The sequence below is a fragment of the Ranitomeya variabilis genome, chromosome 2, assembly GCF_051348905.1.
Source record: "Ranitomeya variabilis isolate aRanVar5 chromosome 2, aRanVar5.hap1, whole genome shotgun sequence".
Taxonomy (NCBI): domain Eukaryota; kingdom Metazoa; phylum Chordata; class Amphibia; order Anura; family Dendrobatidae; genus Ranitomeya; species Ranitomeya variabilis.
The window spans coordinates 14,293,523-14,307,963 of NC_135233.1; the positions used below are offsets into that span (position 1 = coordinate 14,293,523).

The window sequence follows — 14,441 nt, forward strand, 5'->3', positions numbered from 1 at the left end:
GGGTCCAGACATCAGGTGGTGGTATTGACTGACCACAAAAATTTGATTTATCTTGAGACCGCCAGGCGCCTGAATCCTAGACAGGCGCGCTGGTCATTATTTTTTTCTCGGTTTAATTTTGTGGTGTCATACCTACCGGGTTCTAAGAATGTTAAGGCGGATGCCCTTTCTAGGAGTTTTGAGCCTGATTCACCCGGCAACTCTGAGCCCACAGGTATCCTTAAGGATGGAGTTATTTTGTCAGCCGTTTCTCCAGACCTGCGGCGGGCCTTGCAGGAGTTTCAGGCGGATAGACCGGATCGTTGTCCGCCTGATAGGCTGTTTGTTCCTGATGATTGGACCAGTAGAGTCATCTCTGAGGTGCATTCTTCTGCATTGGCAGGTCATCCTGGAATTTTTGGTACCAGGGATTTGGTGGCAAGATCCTTCTGGTGGCCTTCCCTGTCACGAGATGTGCGAGGCTTTGTGCAGTCTTGTGACGTTTGTGCTCGGGCCAAGCCTTGTTGTTCTCGGGCTAGTGGATTATTGTTGCCCTTGCCTATTCCTAAGAGGCCTTGGACGCACATCTCGATGGATTTTATTTCAGATCTGCCTGTTTCCCAGAAAATGTCTGTCATCTGGGTGGTGTGTGACCGTTTTTCTAAGATGGTCCATTTGGTTCCCCTGCCCAAATTGCCTTCTTCTTCCGAGTTGGTTCCCCTGTTTTTTCAAAATGTTGTTCGTTTGCATGGTATTCCTGAGAATATCGTTTCTGACAGAGGAACCCAATTTGTGTCTAGATTTTGGCGGGCATTCTGTGCTAGGATGGGCATAGATTTGTCTTTTTCGTCTGCTTTTCACCCTCAGACTAATGGCCAGACCGAGCGGACTAATCAGACCCTGGAGACATATCTGAGGTGTTTTGTGTCTGCTGACCAGGATGATTGGGTTGCTTTTTTGCCATTGGCGGAGTTCGCCCTCAATAATCGGGCCAGCTCTGCCACCTTGGTGTCCCCGTTTTTCTGTAATTCGGGGTTCCATCCTCGATTTTCCTCCGGTCAGGTGGAGTCCTCGGATTGTCCTGGAGTGGATGCGGTGGTGGAGAGATTGCATCATATTTGGGGGCAGGTGATGGACAATTTGAAGTTGTCCCAGGAGAAGACTCAGCTTTTTGCCAACCGTTACCGTCGTGTTGGTCCTCGGCTTTGTGTTGGAGATTTGGTGTGGTTGTCTTCTCGTTTTGTCCCTATGAGGGTCTCTTCTCCTAAGTTTAAGCCTCGGTTCATCGGTCCGTATAAAATATTGGAGATTCTTAACCCTGTTTCCTTCCGTTTAGACCTCCCTGCATCCTTTTCCATTCATAACGTTTTTCATCGGTCGTTATTGCGCAGGTATGAGGTACCTGTTGTGCCTTCCGTTGAGCCTCCTGCTCCGGTGTTGGTTGAGGGTGAGTTGGAGTACGTTGTGGAGAAAATCCTAGACTCCCGTGTTTCCAGACGGAGACTCCAGTATCTGGTCAAGTGGAAGGGATACGGCCAGGAGGATAATTCTTGGGTCACTGCATCTGATGTTCATGCCTCCGATCTGGTTCGTGCCTTTCATAGGGCCCATCCTGATCGCCCTGGTGGTTCTGGTGAGGGTTCGGTGCCCCCTCCTTGAGGGGGGGGTACTGTTGTGAATTTGGATTTTGGGCTCCCCCGGTGGCCACTGGTGGAATTGAACTTGTGTCATCATCTTTCCTGTTCACCTGTTCTCATCAGATCTGGGTGTCGCTATATAATCTGGCTTCTCTGTTAGTTGCTTGCCGGTCAACAATGTTATCAGAAGCCTCTCTGTGCTTGTTCCTGCTCCCAGACATCTACTAGATAAGTTGGACTTTCGTCCATGTTTGTTTTTGCTTTTTGGTTCCAGTTCACAGCTGCAGTTTCGTTACTGTGTCTGGAAAGCTCTTGTTGATCAGGAATTGCCACTCTGGTGTTATGAGTTAATGCCAGAGTCCTAAAGTAATTTCTGGATGGTGTTTTGTTAGGGTTTTCTGCTGACCATGAAAGTGTTCTTTCTGTCTTCTGCTATCTAGAAAGCGGACCTCAAATTTGCTAAAACTATTTTCCTGCTGTGTTTGTTATTTCATCTAAAATCACCGCCAATATATGTGGGGGGCCTCTGTCTCCTTTTTGGGCATTTCTCTAGAGGTGAGCCAGGTCTTATATTTCCCTCTGCTAGCATTATTTAGTTCTCCGGCCGGCGCTGGGCATATAGGGATAAAAAGTAGGACATGCTACCTGGCTACTTCTAGTGGTGCGGTAGGTTTAGTTCATGGTCAGTACAGTTCCCATCTTCCAAGAGCTTGTTCCTATATAGGCTTATGCTATGTTCTCTAGCCATGGAGATCATGACACCAGCCTCTTGGGCTGGGGCGCAGTTTTCAATCACCACACAGCACAGGGTCGTTGGTCCACGCGAGAGTCGCGTCTCCCAATCAACGTCTTGGAGATTTGAGCGATCAAGCTTGCCCTACACAGCTTTCATCACCTTCTCGCAGGGCATCCCATCAGGATCCAATCCGACAATGCCACGGCCGTAGCGTACATCAACCGGCAAGGGGGAACCTGCAGCAGGGCAGCCATGTGCGAAGTCGCCCATATTCTTCGCTGGGCCGAGACCAATCATTCACTCATCTCGGCTATCCACATACCGGACGTGGAGAATTGGGAAGCAGACTTCCTCAGTCACCAAGGTCTTGCCTCGGGCGAGTGGTCCCTCCATTCGGAAGTCTTCCAACAGATTTGTCTTCGCTGGGGGACGCCGGATGTGGATCTCATGGCCTCGAGGCTCAACAACCAGGTTCCCCAATTCATTGCTCAATCCGCGATCCTCGCGCCATCGGAGCAGATGCACTGGTTCTGTCGTGGCAGCGGTTCCAGCTGCCGTACATCTTTCCCCCTCTTCCTCTGCTCCCGAGGGTCATCAAGAAGATCAGAGCACAGGGGAGACCGGTGATCCTTGTCACACCGGACTGGCCACGCCGAGCGTGGTACGCGGAACTCGTCCAAATGGTCGCCGACGTCCCCTGGCAGCTCCCGGATCGCAGGGATCTCCTTTCACAGGGCCCGATTTACTACCAGAACTCCAGGGCCCTGTCTTTGACGGCGTGGCCGTTGAATCCTGGATTTTAGCCCAAGCCGGATTCCCTCCAGGGGTTTCATCTACCATGATTCGTGCTAGGAAGCCTGTATCCATGCGCACTTATCATCATACCTGGCCCACCTTCTTTTCATGGTGCAAGGCGCTTGGATGTTCTCCCCTGGTATTTTCCATTCCGTCCATTCTGGAGTTCCTCCAATCAGGTCTACAGTAGAGTCAGGGCTTGCCCTAAGCTTGCTCAAGGGTCAAGTGTCTGCATTGTCAGTTCTGTTCCAACGGAAGATTGCTTCCAGACTGCCGGTCAAAACCTTCATCCAAGGAGTCTCCCGGGTGGTCCCTCCCTATAGAATGCCATTGGCCTCATGGGATCTTAACTTGGTTCTCTCGGAGTTCTTCAGGAGCCCCCCTTTGAACCATTGCAGGACATTCCCCTCACCCTCCTTTCTTGGAAGGTGGTCTTTCTCGTGGCTATTACGTCAATCAGGAGAGTTTCGGAGTTGGCGGCTCTGTCTTGCCGGCCCGCTTTCCTGGTTTTTCACCCAGACAGGGTAGTTTTGAGAACATCTCCCTCCTTCATACCTAAAGTCGTCTTCTCCTTCCATCTTAACGAGGACATTGTCTTGCCATCATTCTGTCTGGCACCAACCCATCATATCGAGAAGGCTCTCCATACTCTGGATGTGGTTAGAGCTCTTCGGTGGTACATATTTCGCATGGCTCCCTTCCGTAAGTCGGATGTCCTGGTCGTGCTCCCGGAGGGACACAGGAAAGGTTTACCAGCCTCAAAGCCCACTCTAGCCAAGTGGATTCGCACCACTATTCAGGAATCCTATCGCGTCAGGAACGCCCCTGTCCCATCAGGGATTAAAGCACACTCGACTCGGTCGGTCGGTGCTTCTTGGGCCATTCAGCACCAGGCCTCCGCACAACAGCTTTGTAAAGCTGCGACTTGGTCCAGTCTGCATACCTTCACAAAGCATTATCATGTTCATACCCAGGCTTCGGCAGACGCTGCCCGTGGCAGGCGCATTCTGCAGACAGCAGTACCTCAGTAAGCCAGTGGTACATGGGGTTTTAGCAGTGCAATTGCTCCCCACCCAGAGACTGCTTTAGGACGTCCCATGGTCCTGTGTCCCCCAATGAGGCGTAGGAGAAAAGGAGATTTTTGTGTACTCACCGTAAAATCTTTTTCTCCGAGCCAATCATTGGGGGACACAGCACCCACGCTGTTAGCCTAACGGCTGTTTGATGTTGGATTTCGTTCCTCAGTTTTTGACATAGTTTACTTTTCTTGGTTTCTCTTATACTCCTACTGCTTTACTACCGAACTGAGTTGTTTCTGGCCAGTCAAAGGGTGTATACTGCAGAGGAGGAGTTAACTCTTTGTGTTTACTTAGTGTCCTCCTAGTGGCAAGCAGCATAACACCCATGGTCCTGTGTCCCCCAATGATTGGCTCTGAGAAAAAGATTTTACGGTGAGTATACAAAAATCTCCTTTTGATTATTTATTGAGAACGATCTGTGTGCGATCCTAAACGTTATGAGATTCTTGCCTTTTGGAAGGTTTGTAAGAGCTGTAGAGCTTGTTCCATGGAAGCTGCATATACATGAATGTCCAGCAATTCACAGTAGATTAAAGCAAAAAGGCTGCTCTATCAATACATTAATAAGAGCTACATCAATAGCCAATCAGAAAACAAGACATTGATGTGTGCACACATGCAGCATCTAAAGACAAAAGGGCAACCATAGTAAACTACATCACTGATTGTAGACAACCAGACCTCATAAAAGGACATATTCCCATATTGAAACCAGCTTTGGTCAAAATACTGAGATTAAATGTGTTGCGAGTTGAGGGGTATCCCATAGCAGCCTACTATCACCTAGATTTTTTAACCCCATTGCACAAAAGGAAGTAAATATACAGTATAAAAAAAGAGCATTTCCTTAAGTGGTTTCTGGTTTTGAACGCCTTGTTTGAACATAGCCTTTTTGTGTTGCTTTTCTTTGTTCTTTCCTAATTCCAGGTTATGTCCGAAAGTGAGCAAATTAGAAAAGAAGCAGATGATTCGGGTCCTATAACTGAGCTGGACCACTGGATACGATTGTATGTAAGATTCAGCTTTATTATTGAGCAGGTGAAGGGAGACCACTTTAAAGCCATCATCACCGTGTTGGCTGTGGCTAAATCCAAACTAATAAAGGTAAGATATTAGGTCTACAGGAAGCATTGGTTAGTGGTATTTAACTAGTTCAGGGCTCAGCCATTTTCTCCTGGTGATGATCAGGCACAGTTAGGTTTTTTAGTATATGCAGATTCACAAGCTGTAACTTTTTTTAGTTCAGTTAATCAAAAAATGTGAGTTTCTATTTGTTAGTGATTCATGGTGCTTTTCATTCATCCTCTATATGACAAAGTGTACGAGTGTCTGTTTTCATGTTTTGTTCTGTTTTCTATCAGTACCGTGCACCATTTTGTATTTTGTTTCCCTTTTTGCTACATTCATTCTTGTATAAGGCGTAAACAGTTTTTGGTCACTTGGGCGCTAGCTGTTGTGATTTTCCTTTCCTTCCTCTTTCCTTTTCCTTTTTTCCTTTGGGATCGGGTTATAGTTATATATTTTTCCTTCCTTCCACCCAATACCCAGCACCAAGTGATCATTTGATCACAGGGATGTACATATTAGGGGCGGATGTGCTTCTTTGATTGTATTCACAGTGCGATAGTCAGAATGGACAGTAATTTGGAGCCCTTCATATGCATATGTTTCATATTTTCTCGTAATAGTATTGGGGGACACAGGACCATGGACATCAACTAGGAGGCTCGACACTTGGTAAAAAAAAGTGTGTGGCTTCAGTGTGTGGTCTATACCCTCTCCTCTAACATGAGACAGCTCAGATTTGTGTCAAAAGCAGTAAAAGAGGAACTCATACTTTAGCAACCTACTGTACATGACCACACCCGGGGGAAGGGAACACATAGGCCACAGGCAACTACAACAGCTCGAGGGACAGAGAACCAGGAATAGGATGAGAGCCATGTGCCCTATTGTAATCAACTGGAAATGGATTTTATGGTAAGTACAAAAATCCCATTTTCTGGTTAATGGCAATGAGGGACAAAGAACTGATTAGTGGCAAATAAAAGTGTCCCAGTGTTTGTAGGCGGCATCCACGAAGTGTCAGATCTTCTGCACTGTGTTTATCTTTTTCATTTTTTTCCTGTTATTTCCAGGTTGTGCAGATGTCCCCTTTGGTTCAATATGTTAAAGAGGACACACCATACATTCCACAGTAGTATACCTCCCTGTGGACGTGTTTTACCTCCAGTCACCCTTTCCTCGATCATCCCATTTCATCTGGTCATGCATGGCCCCTTCTGGCAGTCCCTAGCCTTTTTTTGTTACAGGCCTCTCCTATGGCCAACAATGCTAAGGGTGCACTGCGGTTGGGAAGCCTGACTACTTGAGTCTTTTTCTTTTCAGTTAGGGTACTACTTTCTTCCCGCCCTCTGGTCGGCCGGATCCCCACCTGACCACCATGCCTTGCTCTGGGGGGAAGTCAGTGAAATTGTGAAATTCATTAAAATCCACTCTTTGGCCTCTGTCAATGTCTTCTTGAGGCGCAAGTTGCTGCTGGCTGCTTTCTGCTAAGCGATAGGCATGATCAGCTACTTTTCTTTTTTTTTTCCTCACCCCCCTGTAACTGCTTTAGGATGTTCCAAGGTACCGTATCCCTTAAAGGGGTGCCTGTCGTGCCCTGAGATGACCTCACCCGGCAAGGAACTGTCATGGACCGCTCCTAGTAGCTATTCTCCTGATTCCCCAGGTCGACAGAGCAATTCTTTCTCTTTGGCTCTGCTCTGCCAGGCAGCAGAGAGGCATTAGACAGCTGGCACTCTGCTACCTCTCTACATGACATCAACAGTGATGCATTACCAGCAGAGCAGAAGAGAAGGAACTGCTTTGTTGACGTGACGTTCCAGGGATCAAGAGAATTGCTGTCAGGAGCGGTCCGAAGAGACTGTTACATAGTAGAACATTCAGTGCCTTACTTATGAACTAGATAAGTTCTGTAGCTTTGCTCGTAACTTGGATGTGTATGTAAGTTGTAACAGGGCCGGGGAAACAAAACAAAGAAACTAATAGTCAACAAGGATTGCTGCAGCCGCCCTGCTGCTCACCGCTTGCTATCTGCTCCTCTTCTTTCCATTGTTGCACGCTGCATTTCTGGCCTCCTCGCTGTTGACAAGGACATCCAGACGCGTCTAGGGAACAGAGGTTACTGCGTGTCATAAGGTCTCAATGTCAGTGTCGTGACCTCCGGGGCCTGAATGCTTCCAGAAGTCTTAGAGATGCTGGAAAGAGAAGGACCAGATGGAGAGCAGCCTTTCATCATCCGGCGTGCTTCATCTCCAGCCTCTTCACTATATACACCTGGACTTGCAGCTGTGCCCAGGCCTGGAAGTAACTGCTCCTTATGGGGTTGTATACCTCTGATGCTCAGTGATCTTCAGGGTTTGAAAGTAGTCAGATGTCTTGAAAATGCAGCGTGCTATGACAGATAGAAGAAGACTGGACTGTGAGCAGCAGGGTGGCCAAAGAGGTGAGTATTATTATTTCTTTTAACCAATACTCACCTCGCCATAAAGGTCTTCTTTCCGTCGTCGGGTGCACTGCATGTCTTGCCTCCTCACTATGGGCCAGGACTTCTGAATACGTGCTGGCCTGAGCTTACTTCACTATAGAAGCGCCCGGTCTATAGTCAAGAGGCCGGAGAGGTCAGCGGTATTAGGTTTTCAACAAGAAAAAAACACACCGGCGCTCCCAGAGGAGTATGCTAGGAAGCTGCGGGTGCCTAAACAGTTACTGTGCTCAATCTGTCAGAAATAAATCAAAATAAATAAATAAAGACACCGCGCTAACTAGGTATAGAAGAAATAAATGAAAAAGTGGACATAGAACAAAAAATGATGCAAAGAAATCAGTAGCCGGTGGGCACAACCTAGTAGAGAATACTAGTGATCAATAGCACAACTATAGCACAATGCGGGTGTCACAGCGAGTAATTGAATGCTTCTATGTAGACATGCATCAAATCAACACAAAATATCCTGTTGCCACACTCAGTCAGTGGGACAGGAGACTCAAAGACAATCTAAATGTGTGGCGGAAGTGTGAATGAATAAAATTAACAAGCCGCACACTTACTGGTTATAGTGTAGTTGTAGTGAAAGCGCTGGCACTGTGTAAAGCTGAAGAGGATCACCAGCGTTCCGGACGTCCAATGGAGGGCGGACCAAAAAGAAGCGTGGGGCGGCAGGGGCACCAGTGGGTATAGGGAGCGTCCTCCCTAGTCGGTGCCTGGCTGCCGCGCACCTGAAACGCCGCTGGCCCGTGCACGTGGGCCGGAAAGGAACCGCTGCAGAGCGGTAAACAGAAGGGCGGCCTAATCTGGGTGACGTCACCTGAATAGCAAGAGAAGGAGTAGAGGACGGATGCCGCACAGGACCAAAAGACTGCCTATGCGTTTCAAAGGTCTCCGGACCTTCTTCGTCAGGGCTAGAGGTCCCGGCAGTCCTCTGCTCCTTATATAAACACTGATACTCAAAGACACACCTCCATTTGAACGGCTACAATAACAACTACAAGAGTGTCTGCCTAATACCTGAATGTGCATAGGAAAAAACTCATATATGTGCAAAATAATGTGTTATAGATAAAAAGGGGCCAAATATGCCCACAACAAGAAAACTTTATTCAATAAAAACAGATAAGATACAATTAAAAATGGATTAAGAATAGATATCAATATGTAGAAATGTATAAAAACATACGTAGAAAAATGCATAAAAGTTGGTACTAAAAGTATAAGCAAGGGGAAAAAAAGGGAGAGGGAAGGGGGGGGGGGAAGAAGAGGGGAAAATATAAACTGAAGCGGGGGAGAGCACCGGAAAGGGAAAATAAAATGAATAAATAATGGAGGGGAAGAAGGAAATGGGCTAAAAGCAGCTGGGGAATATTAAAAATCAGACATTTAACTAAAAGCATATAGCTCTACCTCATGGTTCAGGCCTCTAGGGGCTAAAGTATCGAGCATAAAAATCCACCTGGACTCAATACGTGACATTAATTTAATGTAATCGCCTCCCCTCCAACTCCTCTGCACCCCTTGAATACCACAAAAGGTCAGTCCTTTTGTAGACCGCCCATGGTATTCTTTAAAGTGTCTCGACAGGGGGTGGCCTACAAAACCTTTTTCTATGTTGTTAAAATGTTCCTTGAGTCGGTCCGTAAGTCTACGTTTAGTCCGACCCACGTAGATTTTGTCGCAGGGGCATTTGATTAAATAGATCACCCCTGATGACCAGCATGATAGGCTATCTTTAATTGGAAATTCACGAGTGCCTCCTGAATTATAGACTTTAAGTTGTTTAATTTTCCTAAAATTTGTGCGTGCGCAACAGGAACAGGTGCCACAGGGTATAAAACCCGGGTTTTTTTTGTTGTTTGTTCTTTTAGTGGCACCTTTTCTAGTAGTCGGAGCTATCATATTACCAATTGTCTGTGATTTTCTAAAAATGAACCTGGGGTGTTGGGGTAATAGTTCACCTATAACTTTATCTAGTTGAAGGCTAGGCCAGTGCTTACGTATGATTTTAGTAAATTGTTTATGTCCGTGGTGATATTGCGTGATAAAGGGTAACTGATGGATTTGCTCTATGATGCCCCCAGGGGCAGGTATATTCCTAGTTTTATGTATGAGGGGGTATCTAGGTGTTTCATGTACCTCTTTGTTAGCTGCCTCAATTAGGTCCTTAGGGTAGCCTTTTTCCAGAAATTTACCCGTTAGATGTTCAGCCTCAGTTTCGTAGTCCTGTATTCTGGTACAGTTCCGTCTTAGTCGGGTAAACTGACCTTTGGGAATATTGGTCAACCAAGTTGGGAGGTGGCAGCTGTTAATATCAATAAAACCATTAGAATCTACGGCTTTCCGATGGCACTTAGTTAGCACTTGGTTCCCTTCAATAAAAATACTCAAGTCCAAAAAATTGATTTCAGTTTTGCTGGTAGTGGCCGTAAATTCCAGCCCAAAGTCATTAGCATTAAGTGTGGCAATAAATGCATCCAGATCATGTTGGGGGCCATTCCAGATAAACAGCACGTCATCTATAAAGCGTTTCCACATTACCAATCCGACATTGGGGCTCTTAGTAAGTTTAATGTATAGCTCCTCCCATCTCGCTACATATAGGTTCGCGTAACTGGGAGCGAAGCGGGTACCCATGGCCGTTCCCCATGTTTGAAGGTAGAACTGGCCATCATAGATGAAATAATTATGTTCTAAGATGAAAGAGATGCTATCAATAATAAATTTAATCTGGGTGTCCTGATAGATCTCCAGTTTCTTTAGGTAATATTCTGCCGCTTCGCACCCTTTTGAATGACTAATCACTGTATATAGTGATTTGATGTCAAGTGACCCTAAGATGAAACCATTCTCCCACTTAATCGTTTCCAATAATTGGAGTACGTGACTGGTATCTTTAAGGTAGGCTGGGATGATTGGCATACACTTCTGAAGGTGTGTGTCAACGTAGCGCGATAAATTAGATGTCAGACAGTTGACGCCTGAAATAATAGGTCTACCTGGTGGATGCAAGGCATCCTTATGTACTTTAGGGAGATAATAGAATACTGCCGTACTGGGGTTTTTATTCGAGATGAAGTAAAATTCTTTTTTATTTAAAATACCTAGAGACTTCCCCCTTGTTGCCAAAATATTGAGACTCTTAATAAATCGTTCCGTAGGATCACTAATAAGTCTCCTATATGTGATTTGATCAGACAGGAGTCTGAGAGATTCCTCTTGGTAAGCAGATTGATTCAATATCACAATACCACCCCCTTTATCTGCAGGGCGTATAACGATCCCATTATTGTCTTGGAGGTCCAATAGTGCTTTACGCTCAAGGTGGGTCAAGTTTTGGGGAGTATATTTTGCATTCTTAATTTTTATTTTCCTGATATCCTGTGTTACTGCTGATTCAAATGCCCGAAAAGCATTGGAATATTCATACGTAGGGTGAAACGTAGAGGGATTAGATAGTGACGTCTGTGTGTATTCTTGGGTGCTGCTGGTGGTAGGTAGCGGACCCTTTTTAAGAAAATACTTTTTAATAGCCAGATTTCTTAGAAATTGTTTCAAGCTGATGTATAAATTAAAAGGTTTTACCGTCGTGGTCGGTGCAAATTTTAGTCCCTTCTGAAGGAGGGACGTTTCGCTTTCTGAGAGCAAATGGGAGCTTAGATTGAAAATTCTTTGGGTCGAGGGGGGTTTTGTTACTTTCTTTTTGGAGAGTTTCCCCCCCCTCTTACCTCTTTTAGTCTTGGAATATTTACCCGAAAAAAATCCCGATTGATGGTAGTTTGTGAGTTAGACCCTCTCCCTCTATTAGATAGGAGACTGGGGATTCTTTTGGGATTTTTATTGGTAATACTAGTATTACTGATGCCTGATCCCGGCCTTCTAATGGGCTTAACTGTTTTCTGAGAGACAGAGGTTCTCATCTGTCTCCCATTTCTAGTAGTATAGCGGTGTCTTTATTTATTTATTTTGATTTATTTCTGACAGATTGAGCACAGTAACTGTTTAGGCACCCGCAGCTTCCTAGCATACTCCTCTGGGAGCGCCGGTGTGTTTTTTTCTTGTTTATTTTCCTCTGTTCTTTCTGTGCTTACACACCTAGGCAGCCCCGATGGCTATTAGGGCACTTAGGCATGATAGGGAGAATACACACAGACGTCACTATCTAATCCCTCTACGTTTCACCCTACGTATGAATATTCCAATGCTTTTCGGGCATTTGAATCAGCAGTAACACAGGATATCAGGAAAATAAAAATTAAGAATGCAAAATATACTCCCCAAAACTTGACCCACCTTGAGCGTAAAGCACTATTGGACCTCCAAGACAATAATGGGATCGTTATACGCCCTGCAGATAAAGGGGGTGGTATTGTGATATTGAATCAATCTGCTTACCAAGAGGAATCTCTCAGACTCCTGTCTGATCAAATCACATATAGGAGACTTATTAGTGATCCTACGGAACGATTTATTAAGAGTCTCAATATTTTGGCAACAAGGGGGAAGTCTCTAGGTATTTTAAATAAAAAAGAATTTTACTTCATCTCGAATAAAAACCCCAGTACGGCAGTATTCTATTATCTCCCTAAAGTACATAAGGATGCCTTGCATCCACCAGGTAGACCTATTATTTCAGGCGTCAACTGTCTGACATCTAATTTATCGCGCTACGTTGACACACACCTTCAGAAGTGTATGCCAATCATCCCAGCCTACCTTAAAGATACCAGTCACGTACTCCAATTATTGGAAACGATACAGTGGGAGAATGGTTTCATCTTAGGGTCACTTGACATCAAATCACTATATACAGTGATTAGTCATTCAAAAGGGTGCGAAGCGGCAGAATATTACCTAAAGAAACTGGAGATCTATCAGGACACCCAGATTAAATTTATTATTGATAGCATCTCTTTCATCTTAGAACATAATTATTTCATCTATGATGGCCAGTTCTACCTTCAAACATGGGGAACGGCCATGGGTACCCGCTTCGCTCCCAGTTACGCGAACCTATATGTAGCGAGATGGGAGGAGCTATACATTAAACTTACTAAGAGCCCCAATGTCGGATTGGTAATGTGGAAACGCTTTATAGATGACGTGCTGTTTATCTGGAATGGCCCCCAACATGATCTGGATGCATTTATTGCCACACTTAATGCTAATGACTTTGGGCTGGAATTTACGGCCACTACCAGCAAAACTGAAATCAATTTTTTGGACTTGAGTATTTTTATTGAAGGGAACCAAGTGCTAACTAAGTGCCATCGGAAAGCCGTAGATTCTAATGGTTTTATTGATATTAACAGCTGCCACCTCCCAACTTGGTTGACCAATATTCCCAAAGGTCAGTTTACCCGACTAAGACGGAACTGTACCAGAATACAGGACTACGAAACTGAGGCTGAACATCTAACGGGTAAATTTCTGGAAAAAGGCTACCCTAAGGACCTAATTGAGGCAGCTAACAAAGAGGTACATGAAACACCTAGATACCCCCTCATACATAAAACTAGGAATATACCTGCCCCTGGGGGCATCATAGAGCAAATCCATCAGTTACCCTTTATCACGCAATATCACCACGGACATAAACAATTTACTAAAATCATACGTAAGCACTGGCCTAGCCTTCAACTAGATAAAGTTATAGGTGAACTATTACCCCAACACCCCAGGTTCATTTTTAGAAAATCACAGACAATTGGTAATATGATAGCTCCGACTACTAGAAAAGGTGCCACTAAAAGAACAAACAACAAAAAAAACCCGGGTTTTATACCCTGTGGCACCTGTTCCTGTTGCGCACGCACAAATTTTAGGAAAATTAAACAACTTAAAGTCTATAATTCAGGAGGCACTCGTGAATTTCCAATTAAAGATAGCCTATCATGCTGGTCATCAGGGGTGATCTATTTAATCAAATGCCCCTGCGACAAAATCTACGTGGGTCGGACTAAACGTAGACTTACGGACCGACTCAAGGAACATTTTAACAACATAGAAAAAGGTTTTGTAGGCCACCCCCTGTCGAGACACTTTAAAGAATACCATGGGCGGTCTACAAAAGGACTGACCTTTTGTGGTATTCAAGGGGTGCAGAGGAGTTGGAGGGGAGGCGATTACATTAAATTAATGTCACGTATTGAGTCCAGGTGGATTTTTATGCTCGATACTTTAGCCCCTAGAGGCCTGAACCATGAGGTAGAGCTATATGCTTTTAGTTAAATGTCTGATTTTTAATATTCCCCAGCTGCTTTTAGCCCATTTCCTTCTTCCCCTCCATTATTTATTCATTTTATTTTCCCTTTCCGGTGCTCTCCCCCGCTTCAGTTTATATTTTCCCCTCTTCTTCCCCCCCCCCTTCCCTCTCCCTTTTTTTCCCCTTGCTTATACTTTTAGTACCAACTTTTATGCATTTTTCTACGTATGTTTTTATACATTTCTACATATTGATATCTATTCTTAATCCATTTTTAATTGTATCTTATCTGTTTTTATTGAATAAAGTTTTCTTGTTGTGGGCATATTTGGCCCCTTTTTATCTATAACACATTATTTTGCACATATATGAGTTTTTTCCTATGCACATTCAGGTATTAGGCAGACACTCTTGTAGTTGTTATTGTAGCCGTTCAAATGGAGGTGTGTCTTTGAGT

At 44.9% G+C, this 14,441-nt stretch overlaps 1 protein-coding gene across 5 annotated transcripts in view; it reads left to right on the forward strand.

Annotated features, from left to right (window-relative positions):
• Positions 1-14,441, forward strand: part of DNAH8 (dynein axonemal heavy chain 8) — a 411,047-nt gene that overhangs the window by 78,833 nt on the left and 317,773 nt on the right. For all 5 annotated transcript variants that reach the window (XM_077282008.1, XM_077282010.1, XM_077282011.1 and 2 more), the window contains one exon: positions 5,154-5,330. In XM_077282008.1, the coding sequence (XP_077138123.1) occupies positions 5,154-5,330 (177 nt within the window). The remainder of the gene's footprint in view (positions 1-5,153; positions 5,331-14,441) is intronic.